General features: G+C 32.0%; 5 protein-coding genes across 10 annotated transcripts; 3 read left to right on the plus strand and 2 right to left on the minus strand.

Moving 5' to 3' along the window:
- Window positions 1-758: 758 nt before the first annotated feature.
- LOC126687252 (uncharacterized) lies at window positions 759-4057 on the minus strand. The gene is made up of 4 exons (XM_056106129.1): window positions 3716-4057; window positions 2562-3630; window positions 1737-2471; window positions 759-1058 (listed from the first exon to the last, which is right to left on the minus strand). Exons 2-4 carry the CDS (start codon window positions 3174-3176, stop codon window positions 963-965), a joined length of 1446 nt encoding a protein of 481 aa, XP_055962104.1. The 5' UTR covers window positions 3177-3630; window positions 3716-4057; the 3' UTR covers window positions 759-962.
- A 1222-nt stretch (window positions 4058-5279) lies between these two features.
- Window positions 5280-7875, plus strand: LOC126687253 (uncharacterized). Of its 3 annotated transcripts, none has more exons than XM_050381746.2 (4): window positions 5280-5627; window positions 5774-6462; window positions 6556-7251; window positions 7641-7875. In XM_050381746.2, the coding sequence occupies exons 2-4, from the start codon at window positions 5842-5844 to the stop codon at window positions 7734-7736; spliced, it is 1413 nt and encodes a 470-aa protein (XP_050237703.1). In that variant the 5' UTR covers window positions 5280-5627; window positions 5774-5841; the 3' UTR covers window positions 7737-7875. The 3 variants fall into 3 exon arrangements, with proteins under 3 accessions (XP_050237703.1, XP_050237701.1, XP_050237702.1); XM_050381744.2 differs by having other exon boundaries at window positions 5280-5435; window positions 5528-6462; XM_050381745.2 differs by having other exon boundaries at window positions 5280-5435.
- Window positions 7876-10727: 2852 nt separating this feature from the next.
- On the minus strand, window positions 10728-13399 carry LOC130014522 (uncharacterized). 3 transcript variants are annotated; one of them, XM_050381742.2, is made up of 4 exons: window positions 13314-13399; window positions 12508-13103; window positions 11673-12413; window positions 10728-11070 (listed from the first exon to the last, which is right to left on the minus strand). In XM_050381742.2, the coding sequence occupies exons 2-4, from the start codon at window positions 13039-13041 to the stop codon at window positions 10975-10977; spliced, it is 1371 nt and encodes a 456-aa protein (XP_050237699.1). In that variant the 5' UTR covers window positions 13042-13103; window positions 13314-13399; the 3' UTR covers window positions 10728-10974. The 3 variants fall into 3 exon arrangements, with proteins under 3 accessions (XP_050237699.1, XP_050237700.1, XP_050237697.1); XM_050381743.2 differs by having other exon boundaries at window positions 12508-12910; window positions 13314-13387; XM_050381740.2 differs by having other exon boundaries at window positions 12508-13181; window positions 13314-13376.
- Window positions 13400-15176: 1777 nt separating this feature from the next.
- Window positions 15177-18279, plus strand: LOC126687332 (uncharacterized). 2 transcript variants are annotated; one of them, XM_050381869.2, is made up of 4 exons: window positions 15177-15278; window positions 15451-16108; window positions 16626-17495; window positions 17999-18279. In XM_050381869.2, the coding sequence occupies exons 2-4, from the start codon at window positions 15476-15478 to the stop codon at window positions 18107-18109; spliced, it is 1614 nt and encodes a 537-aa protein (XP_050237826.1). In that variant the 5' UTR covers window positions 15177-15278; window positions 15451-15475; the 3' UTR covers window positions 18110-18279. The 2 variants fall into 2 exon arrangements, with proteins under 2 accessions (XP_050237826.1, XP_050237827.1); XM_050381870.2 differs by having other exon boundaries at window positions 15178-15278; window positions 15850-16108.
- Window positions 18280-18769: 490 nt separating this feature from the next.
- Window positions 18770-22645, plus strand: LOC126687333 (uncharacterized). Its single transcript, XM_050381871.2, has 3 exons — window positions 18770-20814; window positions 20935-21669; window positions 22261-22645. The coding sequence occupies exons 1-3, from the start codon at window positions 20596-20598 to the stop codon at window positions 22354-22356; spliced, it is 1050 nt and encodes a 349-aa protein (XP_050237828.1). The 5' UTR covers window positions 18770-20595; the 3' UTR covers window positions 22357-22645.
- The last annotated feature ends 4125 nt before the right edge of the window (window positions 22646-26770 follow it).

Raw genomic sequence — 26770 nt, forward strand, 5'->3', positions numbered from 1 at the left:
ATAAATAACAAACCCATCACCTCATAATTTTACTTTCAGAAGAAATACTAATTTTCACCAACCTAATTGCCATGCAATCCTCCGTTAGAACATTCCCTAATTCCCTTTCATGCACCGGAGAATCGTCGGCTGCCGGAGATTCGCGGACTGAGAAGAAGACTCCGACAGTTAACTCTGTTGAACAAGAGCCTTCATCCAAGCCAAAACCTAAGTTCCGAATTCAATATTGCGGTTCAACCAGATTTGATCAGAAGAAACGGACGACGACGATGAAGGTCCCAAGTTTTACCATTGGGCTTACCAAAGAAGAGATTGAACAGGATTTTGCTGCTGCAGGAATTAAATTGTCGCGAGTTCATAAAAGGAAGAGGCCATTGAAGGTTCAAGAAAAACTTGATGAGGTTTTTCCTGGTTTGGACTTGTGTAATATTAATTCCACTACTTACACACTTGGTCGAACCATGACTTGATTAGGGTTTCAATTCTTTAAATTGTTGTTGTTTATTAATCCTTTCAATTTCTTCTGTAACTTTATTGATTGGGTTTTTCTTTCTTTTTCAATTTCTAGATTTTTTTTTCTTCTGAATTGAAGATTGTAGTTAATTAAATTTTAATCAACATTATTTACTAGCAGTACTGTGCATAGTTGAATATTTTTAGAATTCATAATTGAATTGGAGAAATTCTTATCTAGATTCGGTTCTTATAACAATCAAATGTTTTCTCCGAATAACTTATGCTTATCATAGAGCAAAAAGAAACCGAATAAAGCACCAAGTTCATGAAAAATGCATTAACACGCAATCTGGACAAGTTCAGCATAAATTAATACCATAATGAATATATTGTACTAGGTAAGTTGATAAAAGTAGTATCTATCAGTAACAATTACAAAACAGCAAAAATCTGCGCATAGACGAGCACATCCTTTTTGTTCTAGCACTTAATGACCGATGAAACGCTCACGATTCTTGCTTCGGAACTTTGAGTACTTGGGAGATGAAAGTATCGGTTAAAGCAGATTCTGAGATAAAAGAATTTACCATGAGATGCACAGCCTGCGACACGAAGCACATGGAAGAAGATTAACAAGAATGATGTATAAACCCAACTTATATAACAGTAGAAACAATTGCATTATCAATACTACCTAGCAGCATACAATATGTGGGATGTTCATAGTATATAGGCTTTTGAATTATTTCAAAGAACTACATGTACATATAACTAGAATAGTCATTTTGATCCAGAGTTGTCACTAAATAGAACAGGTTTTAAGGATATACTACAAAGTAACAAACATTCCTTTGTCCAATCAGATTTGAAACCCAGTCAAGTAAGTCTCACTTAGGTGCTACAAACAAATAATAAACATTGCTTTGTCCAATTGACGAGACTCGAATTGTTCAATAAGGTTTTTAACTTCAAGAAAAACATGAAATTGATTCATAGAGTTGCATCATGCTGCAATATTGGTCTTCAAAGTTCTCTAATGTAAAGAAAAGAATAAAATAATAGCTAATGAGAATAAATAGATGGCAATTTAACTGGTCTTCAAAGTTCTCTGATGTAAAGAAAAGAAAAAAATATAGCTAATGGGATGAACATATAATAATTTAATTTAAACATTTCAACTGAGACACAAACAAAACTGATCACCTAAATGGTTGATACTTGAAAAAAATCATGGGATGTGCTGTGAAAGGTTTCATAGATTGCTAATAAATAAAAGATACCTCCCCGCTGCCCACATAAACAGAGCGTTCCTCGACGTTATTCAATGGCACCTTCAATTTTCTTAAAATAGATACTCCTGATATTGGGGATATGGGTGTCACAATCAGATCATCAGTTACTGTAAACATTGCTGGTCCCATCACATATCCTCCACAAGTTTTAGCAATCTTGTTAGATAATTTAGGATCCTTTACACTTAAGGGAATCGCTATACCACTAGTAGGTTTGACTGCAGAAAAATAGTGATAAAAATCATCTGGCACATAATAATATTCCGGGTGAACGGTCTCTACCCTCAGTAGCTGATTCTCATAACCAAAGCTAGGAGCAATCTTGGGACTCATTAGAATCTCTTTGTGGTCATTTGACTCGAAGTATTTCTCGACATCAAGACACTTAATACTATTGTATAGATGATGGATGCATCCTTTTGAAGCAGCACCATTCATTTCTTTCAATATATAACCAAGTGGCACGGTAAGGAAGCTGAAGAATAGGTCAACAAAATCTTCACCAACCTCTGCAAAACAAACCTTTTTGTTCGATTTGCTCAGCATGAGCTTAATAAGGATCTTGTCTTTTCCTTTAGATGTGTATTCCCCTGATTTAGTTTTAAGAGAGAAACTGTGTTGCTTCGAGGTTTCCTTGCTTAATTCAGGTATTTCTTTTGGCTTCAATAAGATATCTGTCAAGGGTGTCTTGGATACCAGTGAGCTTTTCAGCAAATTCAGAACCTGAGGGAAAAAAAAGACACGTGCAGGTTAGGTTATGAACTTGCGAAATACAAATATCCAGTTTTCTACAAAAGGAAAGTTGGTAGCTACCTGATCTACTCCAATGTCAAATGTTCTCTCCTCAGTGGCAGTCACATCGATAACTCCAAGCTTGGAAAGCAAAGAAAAGCTCAATGTAGTTGAAGGCGGCATCACTTGCAATATATCACTTATCATAACTCTAGCGAGTCGCTTAACAAAAACACCACCCTGAGAATCAGAAACTTCATCCTTTTTCCGACTCTCGACAAAAGTCGCAAGATAGTTCATTCCTTCTCCGCAGTCACAAATAGTACCTTCGTATTGACTCAACAATTTGCACTTAGAACCATAATTAGGGAACCCACAACAAAAGAGCCAGGGAGATTCTGTATCATGAATTTGAAGTTTTAGTTCCTTGCACAGAGTTGCGGCTCCATTCCGAGGATGTAGCAACATTGTTCTACATGCCTCGGTCCTCAGATGTCTAACATCAAGTTTTTCTATGCTCGCATACAAATTGTTCATGCAGCCTACTCTAGTTGCTTGTTGGTCAATATTCATGAGCTTAACAATTGCTCCCATAGGCATTGTGAGAAAACTAAAGAGAACATCAACAAAATCCTCATCAGATTCAACAAACAGTACTCTATTCTTTTCCTTGTCGACTACCCCCTTCAATTGCATTCTTCTTTAGATAATTAAATAAACCTACACAATTATGACAGCCAAAGATAACAATACTCCTTGGTAATCAAATCAAAAAGCGCTACAGAAGTTCAAATAGTAAGAATATATAAAAAAAAATGTAAGAAAATCATCAAACTTTACACAGTATAAGAGAAGTCCAAAATTGTAAGAATCCATTTCACCTTATTTCTATATAAACAGATGGCTAAAACACAGAATATAGAAAAATATTCAAAGTATGATCTCCGTACGTACCTGATGAAGATTAAGTTCTTCTTGTAAAACCACCAAAATGAATGGCGAAACAAAGTTGAGTGAATGCAATATATAATCAACTTTTCAAATGACCAGTTAGAAGAAATGTACAGTTTGTCAACATTCTGAATCCATTGTGTTGGCACTTGGTACCGGTCGTTTGGTCTACTCCAATATTTATTATAAAAAATCAATGCTGCATTAAATATTACTAGTAAAATTTAAAATAAATTCACATTTCTATGTCAAAATATTTATGTAAAAGCAGAGCAGATGCTCACCATAATCATCAATTTTCAATTTGAGAGCTATGCAATGAGTTGCAGCAGCATTTGGAGGGTGCAATAGCATGAGAAGCCTAGCATCAAGATTTTTAACACTTTGATACAAGTTGTATAAACAGCCTTGCTCAATTTGGGTTCCGTATTAGAAGCAAGATTGATGATTGTTAAGAAACTGAAGAGAACATCAACAGAATTTTCTTCCTATTCTTCTTCTTGTCAACCAATGCCTTTAACTCAATACATTGCATTTGCATTCTTGTTTAGCTAACAACCAAAAATTGTGATGATTTATGATGTGGGTTTGAGTGGAAGATCACTGAATGTTAAGAAAGACCCTAACTTTATAGTGTCAGCACAGGAGTATTTAGCAAAGGCGAGAGCTTGCACCAGAGTAAGTATGAACCAAATGAAAAAAGAAACAAAAAGTAAACAATAAAATGATCAAGTTTATTTTTTTGATATACTTATTTCCAAACCAAACAACGCGGAAAGAATAAATACTACTCCTGGTAATTTTTTTAATTGTCTTGTCATTTTATTTTAAAACAAATTGCGCAGAGGTTATTTAGATATAATATAATTAACTGTTTCATGTCTCTTGTTTGTTTTTTTTTTATCGCGATGTCTCTTGTTTTAAAATGCTACTTAAAGGTCTATCGGTTTTAATTTCGTTAATTGTTAGACTCTTTCATTAATTTCAACACTTATTTTTAAATGATATGGTACTTTATTTTTAATTTCGTAAACGATTTGATCTCTAATTTTAATTTTATTAAATGATTTGGTTCTTCCTCCATTGTTCTAGTTTGATATTCCAGTTTGATATTAAAATCAAAAATATTAAACTATTAATTATAGCGTACCTCATGAATTTTAGTATAATTTTCTCTTTATTTTACGAATGCATAAATGAATAAATATATTTTCTTCATACCTAAAAGGAAACTTTTTTAATTAAACATTCAAATTATAATATTTTCAAAATTTTGAAATACAATTTTTTTAAAATGTGAACATATTTTAAATTTAGTTTTTTTTTATCATGTTTACATTTTAATTTTTTTTAAACTTTTCTCTTTATTGGAATATGAACTTTTGATATTTTTCCATGAGATTAGATGGTATTACTATTTTTTCCATGTCTTGTAAAAAATCAATTGTTTTCTTAATTTAATACTCCAGTTAACTTAGTCAAAAAACCTAATTATTAAATAAAATACAAATTAAATCATAAACTTATTTTTTTATAAAAATCTATAAATATTTCTCTCTATGTTTTAAAATAATAGTCCATTTTTTTATTTTTTTGTTCCAAATAGTTACCCATATTTCTTATAAATCACAATTTAAAATGTTAACTTTTTATTATTTTCTTATTTAAAACTTATCATTTATTATCATGAGTCTAAAAAGTAAATTAGTCATAATATTTAATAAAGGTGTGATCGGAAAAATTAAAATAAAATTATAAAAAATTAAAAAATTAAATATATTTTTTAAATTATGTGAAGAAAAAAAAGCCGACTATCATTTTAGTACGGCAAGCACCAACACCAACATTTCTTCTTAATATTGGCCTTTGAAATTCTTCAAAAAAAAAAAGTCCTTTGAAATTCTTCACAAAGAAACAAAAATTCCTTTGAAAAGTTGATTATATATTGACTGGCGTTCATTTGGTGAGATTTCAAGAAGAACTCCATGTTCATCGATTCATCAGGTACAAACCTCATACATACTTACTTTTGATCTTTTTTCTACGCAAAGCAAGATTTTAATTAATCATCTGTTTATATTCTTAAACACTTTCAGAGTTTACACAGAAGAAACCGAACCATGCAACTTCATAATTTGTTACTGCTGATCATGCATTTTTCTTTTCTTTCTTTGATTTTCTATTTATATTCTGAAGGTAATGTTAAAAGCTTTTATGTTTTTAGTTTTCAATGGCTTTCCAAAACCTGGGTGAAATGTGCAGAACTTGTATATATTTTAGCTCTTCATCAAATGTTGTGTTAAAGATTGATACTTTTTGAACTTCTGTCTGCTTTTGATTAGATTATCAAGGATAGTTGTGATTTTGGACTGTCTAATTTTGTGGGTTGATTTGATTATCTAAAAGAAGAATGCAAAGCGAGGTTATCACGTTAAAGGGGTTAGTAGACAAGGAAAACAATAGAGTACTATTTGTAGAATCTGATAAGGATTTTATTGATATGCTCTTTAGTTTTCTCACAATGCCTATGGGAGCAATTATTATGCTCACAAATAATGACCAACCGGCAATTAGAGTAGGTTGCATGAACAATTTGTATGCGAGCATAGAAAAACTTGATGTCTGGCGATTAAGGACTGAGGCATGTAGATCAATGTTACTACATCCTCGGAATGGAGCTGAAGATCAGTGCAGGGAACTAAAACTTCAACTTATTGATAGAGAAACTGTCAAGTTCTTTTACTGTGACAATGCATCTAAGTGCAAATTGGTGAGTCAATATGAAGGTACTATTTGTGACTGTGGAATTAGAATGGACTCTTTTGGGTACGTATGGAAGGGTCAGTTAAAGGAAAAAGTTTCTGATTCTCAAGATGGTGTCTTTGTTAAGCAACTGGCTAGAGTTACGATAAGTGATGAACTACAAGTGATGCCTCCTTCAGCTGCATCAAGCTGTTCTTTGCTTTCAAAGATTGGAGTTATCGATGCAAATGCCATTGAGGAGAGAACATTTGACATTGGAGTAGATCAGGTAACTACCAACTTTCTATTTGTGCAAAATTGGATTATGTATTTCACATGTTACACAACCTAACGTGCACGGGCTCTTCTTTTTTTTCCTCAGGCTGTGAATTTGTTGAAAAGCTCATTGGTATCCAAGACACCATTGACAGAAACCTTATTGAAGCCAAAAGAAATACCTGAATTAAGCAAGGAAGCGTCCAATCAACAAACTTTCTCTCTTAAAACTAAATCAGGGGAATACACATCTAAAGGAAAAGACAAGATCCTTGTTAAGCTCATGCTGAGCAAATCGAACAAAAAGGTTTGTTTTGCAGAGGTTGGTGAAGATTTTGTTGACCTACTCTTCAGCTTCCTTACTGTGCCACTTGGTTATATATTGAAAGAAATGAACGGTGCTGCTTCAAATGGATGCATCCATCATCTATACAATAGTATTGAGTGTCTTGATGTTGAGAAATACTTCAAGTCAAATGACCACAAAGAGATTCTACTGAGTCCCAAGATTGCTCCTAACTTGGGTTATGCGAATCAGCTACTGAGGGTTGAGGAAGCTGTGACAAGTGTTTATAATCTACGTGATGAAGCGATTAACTTAAGTGTCAAGGATCCTAAATTATCTCACAAGATAACTAAAACCAGCGGAGGATTTGTGATGATGGGACCAGCATTGTTTACAGTAACTGATAATCTGATTGTGACTCCCATATCCCCCATATCAGGAGTATCTATTTTAAGCAAATTGAATGTGCCATTTAATGAGGTCGAGGAGCGCTCTGTTTATGTGGGCACTGAGGAGGTACACTCTATTTATCAGCAAGCATTCCAAGTATTATTTCAAGTATCAACCTTTTAGGAGACCTTTGTATTTGTTTTAGAGTAAAAATGTAGCCTAATTCTGTTAAAATTGCTTAAATGAATGACTAACTATTCCTATTATCTTTAGTTATTAGACTTGCAGTCATGTGTGCATATAAGAAACACCATTTACATTCTAGTCCAATAACAAATGTTATTTGATATAATGTAGTTTAAAAAGCCTATACTATGAGCATCCCACATACTTGTACTGTCAGTTAGTAGTAATGTTGTAAATCCTTGGTGTTGATAATGCAACTATTTCTACTGTTATAAGCCGTAATTATACTTAATTCATGCTAATCTCCTATTCCGTGCTTGGTGTTGCAGGCTGTGCATCTCATGGTAGCTTCTTTTATGTCGGAATCTGCTTTAACCGATACTTTTATCTCCCAAGTACCCTATGTTCCGAAACAAGAACCGTGAACATTTCATTGGTCTTTTAATGTTACAACAAAAAGATGTGTATTTTCTGTGCAAAAGGTTTTGCTGTTTTGTTAGTCTTTACTAATGTATACTATTCTTGTCAACTTACCTTCAATATATGCATTGTGGTTGTGATAAATTATGAACTTTGTTCTGATTGCGGGTTCATGCATTTTTTATGCACTTGGTTTAGATAAGAATTTTTCCTGCTTGATTAGGCAAGTAGTTTTTCCTGCACTATCCAAAAATCATTTTAGCATCTCTAGAAGACTTTTTGAAATAGTTTAATTTTTTATTTAACGAGTTTAACTGTAAATTGGAATTCAATAGATTTTTAAGTCTTTATTATACCAATAATCTATGTTGCATGGAAACGGATGTCACAAAACAGCCTTTAGAAAAGAAAAGAGAGTACGGAAAAAAAGTGAAAACAATAGGAACTTAGGGGTCGTTTGGTTCAAGGCTGGGAATCGGAATCGGAATGAGAAGGAATGGGAATGGGAATGATTGTTTTCATTTTTTGTTTGGTTCAAAATTAGTGTGGGAATGGAAATGGGTAAAGTTTAATAAAAAAATTATTTATTATTTATTAAAAATACTTTTTTTTATTTTTTTAAATATTGTTTATATAAAAAAACCTTTTTAAAAAATTTTAAAATTTTAAAAATTATTTTAAAAAAATAAAAAAAATTATTTTGGAAAAAATTAAAAAATTATTTTGGAAAAAATAAAAAAATTATTTTGGAAAAAATAAAAAAAAATATTTTAAAAAAATTAAAAAATTATTTTAAAAAAATAATAAAAAAGTTTTTTTATTATTTTAAGTATATTTTTTAAAATAAATATTTAAAAATAATTTTTTTAATAATTATATATTTATTATTTATTATTAAAATATTTGTTAAATTTTGATTCTCATTCCCAAAAGTCCATTCCCATGGGGTAGGGAGAATGAGTGATTCCCATTGAAAGGGTAATCACATTCCCATTCCCTTTTATAATTTGACAAAACAAACACAAACAATGGGAATCATTTCGATTCCCATTCCGATTTCCCCCTTTTTGTGGCGAACCAAACGGCCCCTAAGTTTATATCGGTTCAGTCACTTTATTTTTCTTGCGTCTCATGTAATTTCTCCTAATAGATATGTTTTGTGGATTAAAAGTAAATAATCCTAGTTTAATTTAGATTAAACATGCCATCACTTTATTACTATAAATAACAAACCCATCACTTTATAATTATACTTTCGGAAGAAATATTAGTTTTCCCTGACCTTGCCATGCAATCCTCCGTCAGAAGAACGTTCCCTAATTCCCTTTCATGCACCGGAGAATCGTCGACTGCCGGAGAGTCGTTGACTGAGAAGAAGACTCCAACAGTTAACTCTGTTGAACAGGAGCCTTCGTCCAAGCCAAAACCTAAGTTCCGAATTCGATATTGCAGCTCAACCAAATCTGATCAGAACTTAACGAAAGAATCAGATGACTGTGACAAGAAATCTCAACCCGACGAGAATAATCTGAACTATTTGAAGCATAAGAGAGTAGTTTCGAAGAAACTATTTTTTTATGAACTTGAAGAAGGTGATCATCATTATCTTATTCATCAACCTGCGGATCATCAGGTGGTGATTAAGAAGAAACGGACGACTGCGATGAAGGTGCCGAGTTTTACTATTGCCCTTACAAAAGAAGAGATTGAAAAGGATTTCGCAGCTGCCGGAATCAAATTGTCAAGAGTTCATAAAAGGAGGAGGCCACTGAAGGTTCAAGAGAAGCTTGATGAGGTTTTTCCTGGTCTGAACTTGTGTAATATTAATTCGAGTACTTATACTGTTGGTCGATCCATGACTTGATCAGGGTTTGAATTCTTTAACCGCTAATCGGATAGTTGTTGTTTATTAATCCTTTCAGTTTCTAGAGTTTTTTTGAATTGAAGATTGTAGTTAATTAATTTTTAATGGGGTAATGTCATAAAAATTCACGAACTTTACACGTTTTCTCATTTTAATCATACACTTTAAATTTTCTCATTTTCATACATGAACTACCACTTTTTCTCAAATTCATGCACGGTGCTGAGATGTCACGGCTCCATTGGTGTAATTCGCTGAGGTGGAGGTCATTTTGCACCAATGAATGAGTGTCACCTCAGCACCGTGTATGAATTTGGTAAAAAGTGGTAGTTCGTGTATGAAAATGAGAAAATTTAAACTTCGTGATTAAAATGAGAAAACGTGTAAAGTTTGTGAATTGTTTTGACATTAACCCATTTTTAATCTACATTATTTAGTAGCACTATGAATAATTTCGGAATTCATTATCGTATTGGAGAAAGGCTTACCTATTATCGTATTGGAGAAAGGCTTACCTATATCTGGTTCATATAAAATTCATGGATCTAACCAATCAGATATTCTCTTGAGATAAGAAAATATTCATTTTTTGGCTTATTTCAAAATACATTACTCCACGCAAAAATAAAAATTAAATATCAATTCCGCTATTTTGGCTTAATTTCAGTGAAATTTTCAGCGATACGAGTCAAAAGAATAGACAATCGGCCAATTATTTTCATATAGAGGACGCATGGAGCATATAAACTTTTTTTTAATGTCTATCATGGAATTGTATGTTTTCAACAGAAAAATCCCCTTCAAACAATACTAATTGTCTTAATATATAACCCGAACTAGATCACTTTGCTTCAGTATGCTTTACTGTTTCGCCAATCCGAATCTACTTATGAAACTCCGGAACTCTTGCATATAACATAATCATGAAAAAAAATATTGTTTCGCCATTTTCTGTTTTTTGGCAGTTTTCGCTTTAGAGTTAACGCTTCCATTTCCGTACCCGATATCACTGTTCATTTATGCTAAATGCTAAACCAATATAAACAAATCAAAGCTTGGTCAACAAAATGAAATAAAACAATAGGTTAAAAATACTAATAAAATGATTATTTGATAGAGAAGAAAAAACTACTTGAGAAACTCATTTCCTATTAACTTATGCTTATCAGTTATCATAGAGCAAATGAAACCTAATAAAGCACCGAGTTAATGAAAAATGTATTACCACGCAATCTGGACAAGTTCAACATAAATTTATACCATAATGCATATATTGTGCTAGGTTAGCTGATAAAAGTAGTATCCACCAGTAACAGCAAAAATCTGTGCACAGATAAGCACGTCCTTTTATTTCTAGCACTAAATGACCGTTGAAATGCTCAAGATTCTTGCTTCGGCACTTTGAGTACTTGGGAGATGAAAGTATCAGTTAAAGCAGATTCCGAGATAAACGAATTTACCATGAGATGCACAGCCTGCAACATGAACGGCGTGTAAGAAGATTAACAAGAATGATATATAAACCCAACTTATATGACAGTAGAAACAGTTGCATTATCAATACTAGCAAGCAGCATACAATATGTGGGATGTTCATTGTACATGTAACAACAATAGTCATTTTGATCCAGAGTTGTTACTAAATAGAACAGGTTCTAATAAGGATATACTACTAACTAACAAACATTCCTTTGTCCTATCAGATTTGAAACCTAGTCGAGTATGTCTCACTCCAGTTCTTAGGTGCTACAAACAAATAACAAACATTGCTTTGTCCAATTGACGAGACTCGAGTTGTTCAAAAAGGTTTTTAACTTCAAGAAAAACACGAAATTGATTTATAGAGGTGCATCATGCTGCAATACAGGTCTTCAAAGTTCCCTGATGTAAAGAAAAGAAAAGAATAGCTAATGGAAATGAATATGTAGTAATTTAATTTAAACAGTTTCAAAAGAATCAGGCTACATTTCTACTGAAAAACAAACAAAAAAGATCTCCAAAATGGTTGATACTTGAAAAACAATCGTGGGATGTGCTTTGAAAAGGTTTCCGAGCTTAGCTAATGTATAAAACATACCTCCTTGGTGCCCACATAAACAGAGCGCTCCTCGACGTCATTCAATGGCACCTTCAATTTGCTTAAAGCAGATACTCCTGATACAGCGGATATGGGTGTCACAGTCAGATCATCAGTTACTGTAAACATTCCTGGTCCCATCACAAATCCTCCACTAGTTTTAGTTAACTTGTGAGATGATATAGGATCCTTCACACTTATGGCAGTCACTGTACCACTAGTAGGTTTGTCTGCAGAAATATTTCGAGCATAAGGTCCATATAGCACAGAGTAGTATTCCGGGTGAACAGCTTCCTCTACCCTCAGTAGCTGATTCGCATAACCCAAGTTAGGAGCAATCTTGGGACTCAGTAGAATCTCTTTGTGGTCATTTGACTTGAAGTATTTCTCAACATCAAGACTCGCAATACTATCATATAGATGATTGATGCATCCTTTTGAAGCAGCACCATCCATTTCTTTCAATATATAACCAAGTGGCACAGTAAGGAAGCTGAAGAGTAAATTAACAAAATCTTCTCTGACTTCTGCATAACAAACCATTTTTTTTGATTTGCTGAGCATGAGCTTAATACGGATCTTGTCATTTCCTTTGGATGTGCAATCCCCTGATTTTGTTTTAAGTGAGAAACCGTGTCTCTTCGATATTTTCTTGACTATATCAGGTATTTCTTTTGGCTTCAATAAGATTTCTGTCAAGGCTGTCTCGGATACCAATGAGCTTTTCAGCAAATCCACAACCTGAGGAAGAAAAAAGACACGTGCCGGATAGGTTATGAACTTGCAAAATACAAATATGTACTTAGTTTTCTACAAAAGGAAAATCGGAAGTTACCGTATCTACTCCAATGTCAAATGTTCTCTCCTCAACGGAATTCACATCTATAACTCCAAGCATGGAAAGCAAAGAAAAGCTTGATTCACTTGAAGGAGGCATCACTTGTAAATTATCACTTATCATTACTCTAGTCAGTCGCTTAACGAAGACACCATCTTGAGAATCAGAAACTTTATCCTTCGACCGACTCTTGACCAAGCTCACATAACAATGCATTCCTTCTCCACAATCACAAATAGTACCGTCATATTGACTCACCAATTTGCACTTAGAATAATTGTCACAAGAAAAGAACATGAAAGTTCCTCTATGAATTTGAAGTTTTAGTTCCCTGCACTGATCTTCAGCTCCATTCCGAGGTTGTAGCAACATTGTTCTACATGTTTTAGTCCTGAGACGCCTAACATCAAGTTTCTCAACGCTCACATACAAATTGTTCATGCATCCAACTTTAGTTGTTGGTTGGTTATTATGGATGAGCTTAACAATTGCTCCCATAGGCATTGTGAGAAAACTAAAGAGAGTCCTCATCAGATTCTACAAAGAGTACTCTATTCTTTTCCTTGTCGACTACCCCTTTCAATTGCATTCTTCTTTAGATAATCAAATCAAACCACAAAATTAATTATGGCAGCCCAAGATCCGTCAGGTAATCTAATAGTAAGAATATACTATAAACAAAATGTAAGAAAATCATCAAACTTTACACAGCATAAGCTAAGTCTAAAACTGTAAGAATCTATATAAACAGATGGCTAACATACAGATCAATATAGAAAAATGAGACAGTATGAGCTTTGTACCTGATGAAGATGGATTTGTTCTTAAAAATCCCACCAAAATGAATGCAAACACAAAGTTTAGTCTATATAATATATTCAAGCAAACCAAAGCACTTTATATACTTTTTTTAAAGTTGATTACTTTACTTTTTTAAAAGTAATAATTACTTGTAGTTGTAAGCAACTCAAGAATATAATATACATAATGCAGTGCTAAAAAAATTTAATGTATAAATTACATATATTTTAAAGTGAATTATTACTACTTTACTTTAGTTAAAGTGAATTACTTTACTTTTTAAAGTGGAAAATTACTGTTATTCAGAACAATAATGCTACCAAAATTAATGTTTTAATTATATATTTAAACTTTTTGCCCCTTTATGATTGATGAAAAGAAGACAGGAATAACAAATTAAATGATTGACAAACACTTTGCATAGGACAGATTTATTGCTAGGTTTCTTTTTTCAGACGTTGAATATTGATGTCAAAGAAAGGTTTAAAGAACAGTCTAATGACCTTATCAAAATTTAATTTTTGCCACTTTTATCAAGGCCTAATTACTTAAAAAAAACCACGAAATATAAGGAACTTTAAAAAAAATTGCTATAAAACTATAGAAAAAATTCAAAAATATTGAGAGAATTTTATAATTAGTTTTAAAAGTGAAATGCTGGAAATTACGACAAATTAAAAATATATATCCAAACATCTCAATTTATTTTATTTTTGTCAACAATTTAATCTTTTCGTCCATTTTTGGTATTAGTCAATTGATTCAAAAAATCAAATTAAAAAAAAAACATTTTAGTTCATAAACTTATATTTTTGATATATATATATATATATATATATATATATATATATATATATATATATATATATATATATATATATATATATATATATATATAATAAGAATTGTATTATTATTGGATTTGGTGAGTTAACGGCTTCAATTTAATTTTAATATTTAATTTTTTTTGAAAAAAAATGTTTTCTTTATTTTTAGAATTTCTTATTTTTAAAAACTAAATGAAGCAAAAAATTCAAAAAAATAAAATTCAAAAATAAGAGAAATAAAAAATCAATAATTAAAATGTATTAAGCCGTTGAATTTCCTAAAATAATAATTTTCATTTATATTTGTATCAAAAAATAAGTTGAAGGACTAAATTAAAATTTAAGTTCTTTAGTTAAGTATTATGATTCAGTTGAGTAATATTAAAAAAATGACGAAAGGACTAAACTGTTAACAGTAATAAAAGTGAGGGGTTATATCGTTTGAATTTTAAATAAGAAAGATCAAAGTGTGAATCATGATATTTATAGAGGGCTTTATAAAAAATTTCTTTTAAAAGTTAATTATAATTTTTTTTAAAGTTTCTGTTTTTTTTACTATCTTATAGACTTTTGAAAAATTAAGAAAATAAAGCAATTGGAGTCTTTCCTTAAAAAAGTGATTGAATTTTTCAAGTGACAAGGAAACAAAATTATAGTAAGGGGGCCAAATGTCGTAAAAAGATCAAATCTTTCATAAAAGTTTCACAAAAATTCTGACCTTTTAATTTTGTCGATTTTGACCAAAAACTGATTATTTGGTATCACAAAAGTCCTGACCTTTCAATTTTGTCGATTTTGGCCAAAAATGGATTATTTGGTTTCACAAAAGTCATGACCTTTCAATATATGTGCATGCCACGTAGGCGCCACATAGGCAAATTGAAATCAAATTGAGAGTTGGCTACAATTGAAACCAAATAATCTGTTTTTGGCCAAAATTGATAAAATTAAAAGGCCGGACTTTTGTGAAACTTTTATAAAAGGTTTGACATTTTTACGATATTTGGCCTAGTAAGAGTTAAGATCATTGACTTTTTATATATAGCAGCAGACCAAAGCTGATTAGTGCTCTACTCAACAACTTTACCTTCTCAAGTCTCAACTTCTTCATTGCAGAGCAACTGTTAATTAATCTTTCAGGTAAAAAAGTTAAAATCTTTGCTTTTTGTTTTTCATTTGGTTCTTCCTTAGTTGCATTTACTTGTTATATATTTGCTTCCTGGCCTATATAAAGTTAGTTTTTTTTTTACATTAAGTGATCATAAATCAACTGAAATTTTGATATTTGTTGTTATTTGTGATGGGTTATTAGTTAGACAATCTAAGCAAGAATTGAAATGGAATCTATTGAGTTGAAGGCCTTGGTTGATAGGAAGAACAATAGGGTAATTCTTGTTGAATCTGAAGAAGATTTTGTTGATGTTCTCTTCAGTTTCTTGACTATGCCTCTGGGTAAAATTATCTACCTTGCTTGTCATACTGACCCCGCGGTCGAGCAAGGCTGTCTAAACAATTTGTATAAAAGTGTTATAAGTCTTGATCGTAGGCTTCTTAGAAAAGGAGTAAGTAAGTCCGTGTTGATTGGCCCTCCAAATGGTGCTGCAACTCATTGGATAGACCTTAAATTGAAAATTGATGGTCTTGGTGATCGTTTGTTTTGCTTTGGCTGCGGCGACCGAAATTGCTTAGCAACTGAAAATATGCCATTTAGTCATTACATAGGAACAATTTGCGCTTGTGGGAATCCCATGAATCACGCGATGATTGTGATTCATGACGAACTGAAGAATGCGGGTTCTGATCCTCAAGAGGGAGGGGTTTTTGTTAGAGGAATGTCTCGATTTGTAACAAGTGATGAATTAAGAGTTTGCCCCCCTTCAACTACAGCTAGCTTTCCCTTCTTCTCCAAGTTTGGAGTTGAAGATGCAAGCTCTGTCGAGGAGATGACGTTTAAAGTTGGCTTACCTGAGGTAACTATCAAAATTGTCAAGTTGTTGTAGACTGCTAGATGCTCTACTTTTATAGATGTTATTAGGCTGTTATTCTCGAATTCACACCCAAGTTTGATCTTTTAAAGAGCTTGAGTGAGTGGTTTACGGACACGGATAAGAGAAAATGGACAGACATGGTAAAACGGTGTTACTTTAAGTTCCCTATGTTAAAAATGAAGTGTCGTATCCAAAACGTCAAGTTCCCGACACACTGCAAAACATTGTTGATTGAATGAAGTGTCTTTTCTACTTTGGTTCTGTGTTATTAAGGTTTTGAGTTTTGACTTATGCCTTCTCTTAAAATATAAATTTGAGGCTAGATATGGGGAATTTGTGTGTTAATCCATGCTTCAAGGCTTTGGCATTAGATAATTGTGTTAAGAGCTCATAGATGTTAAACTTGTTTTTGAGCTTTTAACTCTAAAACTGAGCTTATTGATTTACTGATGCTTTCAAAGCTACTTATAAATATTTGTGGCCCAATTTCTTGTTCCAGGTTTTGAATCTGCTGAAGAACTCGCTAATATCAAAAACACCTTTGACGGACACTTTGTTGGAGAAGCCAAAAGAAATACCTGAATTAAGCGATGAATCATTGGATCAAGAGAGCTCCTTGGACAAACTTCTATGTATGACAGATTCATTGCTAGGTTTCTTTTTCCAGACTTTGAATTTGATGAAGAGCTCATTGATACCAAAGAAAGCTTTAAAGGAAGTACCAGAAAAGAAAATGCCAGAATCAGGTCTAAACGTTTTTGGTGAAGAGATCTCCCTTAAGCGTGACATTGGAGAACTTGCTTCAAAGATAACGGGAAAGATCCCTATCAGGCTCATGCTCTGCAAATCCAAGAGGATAGTGTGTTATGCAGAAGCCGGTAAAGATTTTGTTGATTTACTCTTTAGCTTTCTCGCACTTCCACTCGGATATATAGCAAAAGAAGCCCGTGGTACTCCGTCAAAAGGATGCATAAATCATTTATATGAGAGTGTTGAGGATCTCGACGTTGAGAAATACTTTAAGTCGCATTACCATAAGGAGATTCTACTAACTCCCAAGATAGCACCCGGTTTTGTTTACGAGAACCAACTCCTAGAGGTGGAGGAAGCTCGAGCTGTTGACCATTACTACTATCTTGGAGGCTATAAGATACATGCTGGTATACATTCTGGCAGTGTAGACAATGCTGTAACTGTAGAGTCACGTTCAAGTAGTGGAGGATTTGTAATTAAACCTGCATTATTCACAATAACTGATGATCTGGTTGTAACTCCCATATCCACTATCTCATGTGTGTCTGCTATGAACAAATTGGAGATACCTTTCAGTGACATTGAAGAGAGAATTGTGTACATGGGCAAGGATGAGGTAATTGATATTAAAATCTTCAATTCTTGTTAATTTAGGCACTTGATCTCCTAATATTGCTGCCTGCTTGAATTTTCTGAAGTTGTTGATTTACAAGTATCCAGTTCAATGTGACTACATTTTTTACATGAGTTTGAAACTTTCTGATTCAATTAACATGCTATATCACATTAGCATTTAGCATAAATGAACAGTCTGGTAATCGATATTGATTTTAAAAAAGAGAATGGTATGCATAATGTCTGATATAATAGCGTTTGTGTTACTATGTAGTAGGGAAATGGAAGCGGAAACTCTCAAATGAAAAATGCCAAAATGGAAAATGGCGAAATAATTTCTTTTACCCGAATAAGCTGTATATATAATATAAGAGTTTCTGAAATTCATAAGTATTTCCGGGAACAAGAGGACATGCAGAAGTTGTAGGAGCCGAAAAGTTTTCGTGCAACATATGTGTTATCGATACTTGTGATGTAAATTTCTTCATTTTTTTTATGTGGCAGGCTTCACGACTCATGGTAGCTTCTTTTACCTCTGAAGCTGCTCTTACTGAAACTTTCATCCGCAAATGCACCTCTGAAGCTGCTCCTACTGAAAATTCCATCGTAAATTGACAAAACAAGACAGTGTGCATACTGAAGCAAAGTGATCGGTTTCAGGTCATACTAAGACGGTCAGTCCAGTTACCAACCCTTTATATCTAGCTATGTATTCCTGAGTGAATTGTCTTGTACTGTTTGAAGAGGATCTTTCTGTTCAAAACATCTTACTACTCTTTAAGTCATTTTCTTTCCATTACAATATTTTTGCTTGCTTACTTCAGTAGATCTAACAAAAATTTGGTTCAGTTTGATATTATAACAAAAATTCAGTTTTTCGGTTCGGTTGTGGAGATTAAAAAAAAGTTAAATTTTAACATAAACCGATCGAAAATAACCGAACCAAAATCAACTGAATTGGCCTGTTTGGTTGAGTTTGAAATTGTTGATGGACACTATGCTTAAACCAAAATTGGAATCTTGTATTTAAATTAATATTTTTTTCATTCTTAGAAACTTCAAAATTTAAATGAGAATATTATTCACATGAATTAAAATAAAATAGACTTCTTCAGATTTTTAAAGCATGAAGAATCAAGTTATTTAATAAATTATAATTTTAAAATATAGTCAATGTATATTTAACCAGTAATACAAGTAGTTTTAATTAATAATCAAGACAAATAAATAAGTTAGTTTTGATTATGTACATAAAATAATAGACTTTATCTTATATATTTAAACCTAATTATATATGTTAAAAAATAATAATGTAATTTGAAATTGAAGTGATTGACTTACATATTGAGAGCTCATTTACTTTTAATGTATTTGGATTGATTTGCTGAAAACTAAATTGTATATACAAGTTGAAGCTGATCTACTCATACAAAAATAAAAAATACAATAAAACTAAATTGTATAACAAGTGTTTATTTTATGTTCACGAGCCCTCAAGATCGATTAGAGTTTTGATACCTTGTTAGAAAAATGAAGAGAATATTACAGTAGATGAATAAAAGAGATAAAAAGAAACTTTGACATATAATATTTCAGCTAGAGAAATATACTTTTATAGGCTTATAATAAAATTAAAACAACATGACATGCAATCTCAACTACTGCTAAGTATTTAATCATTTAAAAACCCCATTATTGTTCCACTAAAAATAAAGAAATAAAAATTAATAAAATACTCAATGACTTGGTCTTGAATTATTCTCATTACTCTATTGTTCCAAGGAAAGGGTTGCTTGCTTGATTCAGGTATTCCTTTTGGCTTCTTCAACAAACTCTGTCAATTATATAATTTGTTATTCTTTCTTTACAGAGCAAAAAAAAAGGTTTAAATATGTAATTAATACATTCGTTCTTTTAAATATGTATATTATTTTCTTGAGTTGCTTAAAAGTAATTATTATTTTAAAAAAAGTAAAGTAATTTACTTTTAAAAAAGTAAAGTAATTTGCTTTACTTGAATATATATATACTATATATATAGACTAAACTTTATTTTGGCATTCATTTTGGTGGGATTTCTGAGAACTAGTCCATCTTCATCAGGTACAAAGCTTATACTTTGATCATTTTTCTGTGATGGGTTTTAGTCATCCATTTATGTTCTTAGAGTAATCTTTACCCAGAAGAGACCAAATCATGCATCTGCATGCATGATCTGTTTTTGTTCTTTGTTTAGTTTTTTATTTATATACTACAGCCACAGGTACAGTTGACAATCAAAGTTTTTAGTTTTCATTGACTTCCCAAAATCAATGTTTAATCGCCAGAACTTGTATATATGCATAATAAATGGAGTAATAGATAATTCATGCATGTATCTTTTTAATGTATGTATCTCTATCTTTTTATTGGATTGAAAACATGAAAAAAAATGGTATGAAGTATGAACTATTGTTGGGGTTTGCATGATTTCATTTATTGTAAAATGCCTTTGGGTTCCGGCAACTATAACCTCTCCAAACGAGAAATGACTCTACAGATTGATACTTATCTTAAAATTTTAGTCTTGTCAAATTCTTCGTAAAGATTGATACTTTTCTTACGTTTTTATATATATTCTTACTATTTAAACTTGTGTGTTGCAAATGTTTTGTCAGATTATCCGGATTGTTGTAATTTTTGACTGTCTAATTTGTGGGCTGATTTGATTATCAAAAGAAGAATGCAATTGAAAGGGTTAGTCGACAAGGAAACGAATAGGGTACTATTTGTTGAATCTGATGAGGATTTTGTTGATGTTCTCTTTAGTTTTCTCACAATGCCTATGGGAGCAATCGTTAAGCTCACGCTTAGTGACCAACCAACAATTAGATTAGGTTGCATGAACAATTTGTATTCAAGCATTGAAAAACTTGATGTTAGGCATCTAAGGACTGAGGCATGTAAAAAAATGTTACTACATCCTCGAAATGGAGCTGAAACTCAGTGCAGGGAACTGAAACTCAGTGCAAATCGACTGTTTTCTAGTAGTGAACAATGCTTATGGTACTTGCAAAGTAGTGAGTCAATATAAAGATATTATTTGCGACTGTGGAAGAAGAATGGAGTCTTATGCCAAGCGTCACAAGAGTCAGTCAAAGGATAAAGTTTATGATTCTCAAGATGGTGTCTTTGTTAAGCGACTAACTAGAGTTATGATAAGTGATGAATTACAAGTGATGCCTCTATCAACTGCATCGAGCTTTTCGTTGCTTTCCAAGCTTGGAGTTATTGATGGGAATGCCATTGAGGAGAGAATATTTGACATTGGAGTAGATAAGGTAACTATCAATTTCCTTTTTTGGAAAATTTGATATTTGTATTTGGCAAGTTTACATGAGAATGTGAATGCCATTGAGGAGAAAACGTTTGACATGTGAATGCTCTTTATTATCCCTCAGGTTGTGAATTTGCTGAAAAGCTCATTGGTATCCAATACATCCTTGACAGAAACCTTATTGAAGCCAAAAGAAATACCTGAATTAAGCAAGGAAACCTTGAATCAGCATAGTTTCTCTTTTAAAACTAATTTAGGTGATTACACATCCAAAGAAAATGACAAGATCCTTATTAAGTTGATACTCAACAAATCAAACCAAAAGGTTTGTTATGCGGAAGTTGGTGAAGATTTTGTTAATCTACTCTTCAGCTTCCTTACAGTGCCACTTGGTTATATATTGAAAGAAATGAATGGTGCTGCTTCAAAAGGATGCATTCATCATCTATACAATAGTGTTGAGTGTCTTGACGTTGAAAAATACTTCAACTCATATGACCACAGAGAGATTCTACTAAGTCCCAAGATTGCTCCTAGCTTCGGTTATGAGAATCAGCCTCTAAGGGTAGAGGAAGCTGTTCACCCGAAATACTACCGTTTGTCAACCAGTGTTGTAATGTTTTCTGTAGACAAACCTGCTGATTGTACAGAAATTGTGTTAAGTGTAAAGGATCCTAAATTATCTCACAGGTTAGCTAAAACTGGCGGAGGATTTGTGATGGGACCAGCAATGTTTACAGTAACTGATGATCTGAGTGTGACACCCATATCCCCTATATCAGGAATGTCTATTTTGAGCAAATTGAAGGTGCCATTCAATGAGGTCGAGGAGCGCTCTGTTTATGTGGGAACTGAGGAGGTACATTTTTTTTGTCAGCTAACATTCCATGAGTTTTTTTCAAGTATCAGTCTTTTAGGAGACTTTTTGTTTGTGTATAGTAAAAATGTAGCCCGATTCAGTTAAAAAAGTAAATGTTCATTCTCTTTAGTTATTAGACTTGAGGAGTGATGCATCTCTATAAATCAATTTCATGATTTTCTTAGAGTTAAAACCCATCTTGAGCAAATTTAGTTTCGTCAAGGGGACAAAGCAATATTTGTTATTTTGTTGTAGCACCTAAGAACTAGAGTAAGATTTACTTGACTAGGTTTCACGATAAGTTTTTCTCGGATTTTTAATTTCCTCACAACCCAAATGTGTTTCGAAAGAAAAGAAAAACAATTCGTCGAAACTTTCTGTTTTTGGACTAGAATACTAACTGGCAATATTAACTTTTTGTTCATAGTATGTAGTTTAAAAAGCCTATACTATGAACATCCCACATACATATACTGCTAGTTAGTATTGCTGTAAATCCTTGGTGTTGATAATGCAACTATTTCTACTGTTAAAAGGCGTGTGTATAGACATCATTCTTCTTAATCTCCGCAAACGTGTTTGGTGTTGCAGGCTGTGCATCTCATGGTGGCTTCTTTTATGTCGGAATCTGCGTTAACTGATACTTTTGTCTCCCAAGTATCCAAAGTTCCGAAACAAGAATCCTGAACATTTCATCGGTCTTTTTGTGATAGAATAAAAAAGATGTGTTTGTCTTGAAAAAATTTTGAAAAATAAAAATATTGTGATGTGATAATCAAAAAAAGTGTCAAAAGGAAAATAAGACAGAAACGTTATCATCCAGCCCTTTGTTCATTAAGTAGGATAAAAAGAAAGATAACAAGAAACGTTGAGAAAGGAAAGGTGCGCAACTTTTTGCTGTTTTGTAATTCATTATTGATGAATGCTACTTTTATTATCAGCTTACCTACTATATATGCATTGTGGTTCTAATTTATGATGAACTTGTTCAGATTGCTGTGTCCATGCATCTTTCATGAACTCGGCCTAGATAAGAATTTCCATACTTCATTAATTCTTTTGGTTCATGACAAGCATAAATTAACAAGAAATGAGTTTCTCTAGTATTTTGTTTTTATTTTCTATTTCCAATTGTCATTTATTATCATCTTTGATTAACTCTTCAAAAAAAGTCAAATTCTTTTATTTAAAAAGTTTAGTAATAAATCAAGAATCCTCAATGGACTATTGATTTTATTAATTTAGGACTTTATTTTGCTAATGTAGTGTAGAAATGGGTTTAACTATCTACAAGTAGATAATAAAATCTAATTCTCTATCTACTATTTTTTTTTTAAATCAAGATGTTTTTTTTGTTTGAAAATACAATTTTTTTGTAATATTAAAAATAAACTAAAAAAGAAGAGGAGAAAAAAATAAAGGAATATTTTATAATATTTATAGAAAGTTAAAGAGCTAATTATGCTGAAATTCCTAAAATATATCATAATTAACAGTTTGATATCCCTTATTTTAAAAGTCTGTTTAATTGTCTCTCAGTTTTAATTATGTTAACTGAGAGATCAATCTGTTAATTTGGTAGACCAAATCGTTTAACGGAATTGAAATTGAGTTACCAAATCGTTTAAAAGTGAGGTAGCAAACCGTTTAACAAAATTAAAAGCGATGGACCAAATCGTTCACGAAATTAAATGTGGGGTACCAAATCGTTTGAAAGTAAGTGTCGAAATTAACGGAGGGGCCTAATAGTTAATAGAATTAAAACTGAGGGACCATTAAGTAGACTTTTGAAATAAGGAGTTCCAAACTGATAATTATAATATATATCAGGAATCTCAGCATAAAATACTCAAAGTTAAACTAAAGAGTTGTAAATCAAAGTCTTCGTTAGATTCAAACTAATTTATTTTATTCTTTATACATAAGATGTTTTTTGAGATTATTTTAAAACTAGTTTACTTTTGAAAAATAATTACACCAATTACACCAATTTCACCCATTTTTCCTTGATTTTCCGAGTTATCCTGTTTTGAAAAATAATTTCAAAAATACCATTTTTCTTAGATAAAAAAACAAAAATATTTCAAAATAGACCAAATATTACTCAAATAGCCCAAACCCAAAATCTTTACATTTATAACCAAATAAGTTAAAAGTTTACATTTACTAGCCAACCACTAAATAATAGACACATGTCACACTTAAAGTGAAAAAAAAAGTCAAAAAAAACGTGTTGCAGCTGTAAAAACGTGTGACAACGTGACAGTAACGCGTCTGACACGCGTGTCAGAAAAGCGTGCCAGTCATCCATCAACGCGTGTCAGCGTGTCAGAATTATTTAAACAGGTATCATTATGTATCATTGATGTATCAAAGCATATTTGCAACTCAATTTCAGTTTTTATGATTTTATTTGGTCAATTAATCAACCAATTTCACTAATTAGGCAATTGTACTAAATTTTTATTATTGGATGAATCTGTTTCAAGTATTCAAGAACCCAGAAACTTAGATTAGTTAAGGATGTAATTTTTTCATAATGAGTTCTTTAAATAGGGATATTCGAATTACTTTTGTTCATTGAAAATAATGTATCGACGATGTATCTACAATGTACCAGTCTCTCAAAAATTTATTCGTTAAAAATAATTATAATGAGTTGTAGACTGTCTAGAAGTTATAATAAATGATATATCTATAATGTATTAGCGATGTATCAATGTTGTATATATAATGTATCGTTGATGTATCTAATATATATATATAATAACATATACTTAAAACCTGAACCTACTTAAATTTTTGTTAGTGATAGCTAAAAGTTTATGGCAGATCAAGCAATATGTTGTTAATAAGAGCATATAATTTTAAATTTTATAATCTATGGTGTATCTATAAAATTTATTTCGTTAAAATAATCCAAAAAATGAAAAAATGGATCTACGATGTATCAGTTGTGTATCTATAAAGTATCGGCAATTTATCTACAATGTATCATTTATGTATCATTAATGTATCATAACATATATGTAACTCAATTTCAGTTCTTATAGTTTTATTTGGTTAATTAATCAACCAATTTGGCAATTGTACTAAATTTTTTACTATTGGATGAATTTGTTTCAGGTTTCTAAGAATCCAGAAATTTGAATTAGTTAAGGATGTGGTTTTGTCATAATGGGTTCTTTAAATAGGGTTTATAAAAAATAATGCATCGGCGATGTATCTACAATGTCTCATTTTCTCCAAAATTTATTCGTTGAAAATAATTATTATAAATTTGAGACTGATTCTAGAAGATATAATAAATGATGTATCTATGATGTATCAACGATGTACCAATGTTGTATGTATAATGTATCGTTTCTGTATCTAATATGTATAAATAACTGCAAATTATACAAGTAAAATTAAATTATTGTTCAACAAAGTAACACTAGTCTAGAAGTTTAAGAATTCACACCATCAAATGTAACTTTTACAAATCCTATCTTGAAATAGGCAGACTTTAATCTAAATTCGAACCAACAATACAAATCGGTACTAATTATATTCAATTGTAAAGTACATCTCATAAATAGCACAGATATGTCTCAGAACTAGCTCAACTACATTCTTCAAAATAAAAGAAGTAGACTAAACTTCTAGCAAAACATATTGATGAAACCATTAAACTGCAAAACTAGAGAAAAACAGTAAGTAAAAACAGGTTAATAAATATCACTTAATACATATAAAAATTTAAAAATAATATTGTCACGACCCAAAATTATTGAGCCGCAACCGGCGCTAGGGAACGGGAGTGGTAGCTCCGGAACCCGTAGCAAGCCTAAACTCACAATTTATTTTTCGCAAATATAATATAAACAAATAACAACAAACAACGGAAGCAATTACACATATATATAATATATAACCAAATATATACACTAACTGTTTCAAAACCTCGCGGGCTCTAGTTACCGTACCCTGTACGAACTGGCCTCGCGGTACTATATACATCAGTTAGTGTTTCAAACATCTCACTGGCATCCGGGGCCGTGGATCAAATACAACGTACGTAGCCTATCAAAAAGCATATAGACAAATACAGCAGTTGATATATACAATCAAAATAAACTGCTGACTAGGCTACTATATTATTGACACAGGACCACTACTGCAGCACTCACAGAAGTCAGAAACTAACATATACAGCTGACTTCTGGACTTCAAAATTGGTCTCTAGCTAAGTCCGCAAGCTAAGCACCTGAAAGACATCAAAGGCGAGGGGTCAGTATTTGGGGAAATACTGAGTGAGTTTGCATTTACTAACGGTATTATTATAGATATATAGCATCGCATTTTAAATCAACATTAATACAAAAATACATATGAACAAGTACTCGATCCTTTCGAAACTAAAATCCTGAAACATAACGTAACTCACTATTATTCAAATCATACTGATTCCAATAGTCTGACCCGGGAGCGTTCACGTTCAACCACGTCAGTCAGAACATATCGCTTAATCCCAAAGAGGTGGGTCCAACCCACTGGTAGGTCCAACCTACTAGATACGGGGCTCAGGTTACACTGTAACCGAGTTCACTCTCGTATCGCATCCATATCATAGCTTTCATAATCAAACCATGCATGCATCTCAAATCATATCTTATAGTCAGACACGCTAGACTGACTCAATTACTGGTGATCACACAGCCTATTGACACCCAATAGGTAGCTAGTTTCGTTGGATCGTATACCAGATTCTCGTACATAAAACTTAATCAAAACATGTAGCATATCAACAATTCATATATATATATAGTGCGATGCATATAAACAATATATATATATATATATATATAATCTGATATCAAAATAATATTAAGCGATAATACACGAAAGTAAAGTGCAACTCACAGTGACCGCAATCCAAGAAATGATAAGATCAATCTGATAGTACGCTCTCGCTAGTCCGCCTCTACTGACTCCACTACTCGCTGACAAGTCTGATAAATCGTTAATAGTTAGACGTGATTCTCGTATTCTTGTACGTATAATACTTTTAAGTTTTATGATTTAGTTTCGTTTTATACTTATTTACGTATTCAATATC

The sequence above is a fragment of the Mercurialis annua genome, linkage group LG6, assembly GCF_937616625.2.
Source record: "Mercurialis annua linkage group LG6, ddMerAnnu1.2, whole genome shotgun sequence".
Lineage (NCBI taxonomy): Eukaryota > Viridiplantae > Streptophyta > Magnoliopsida > Malpighiales > Euphorbiaceae > Mercurialis > Mercurialis annua.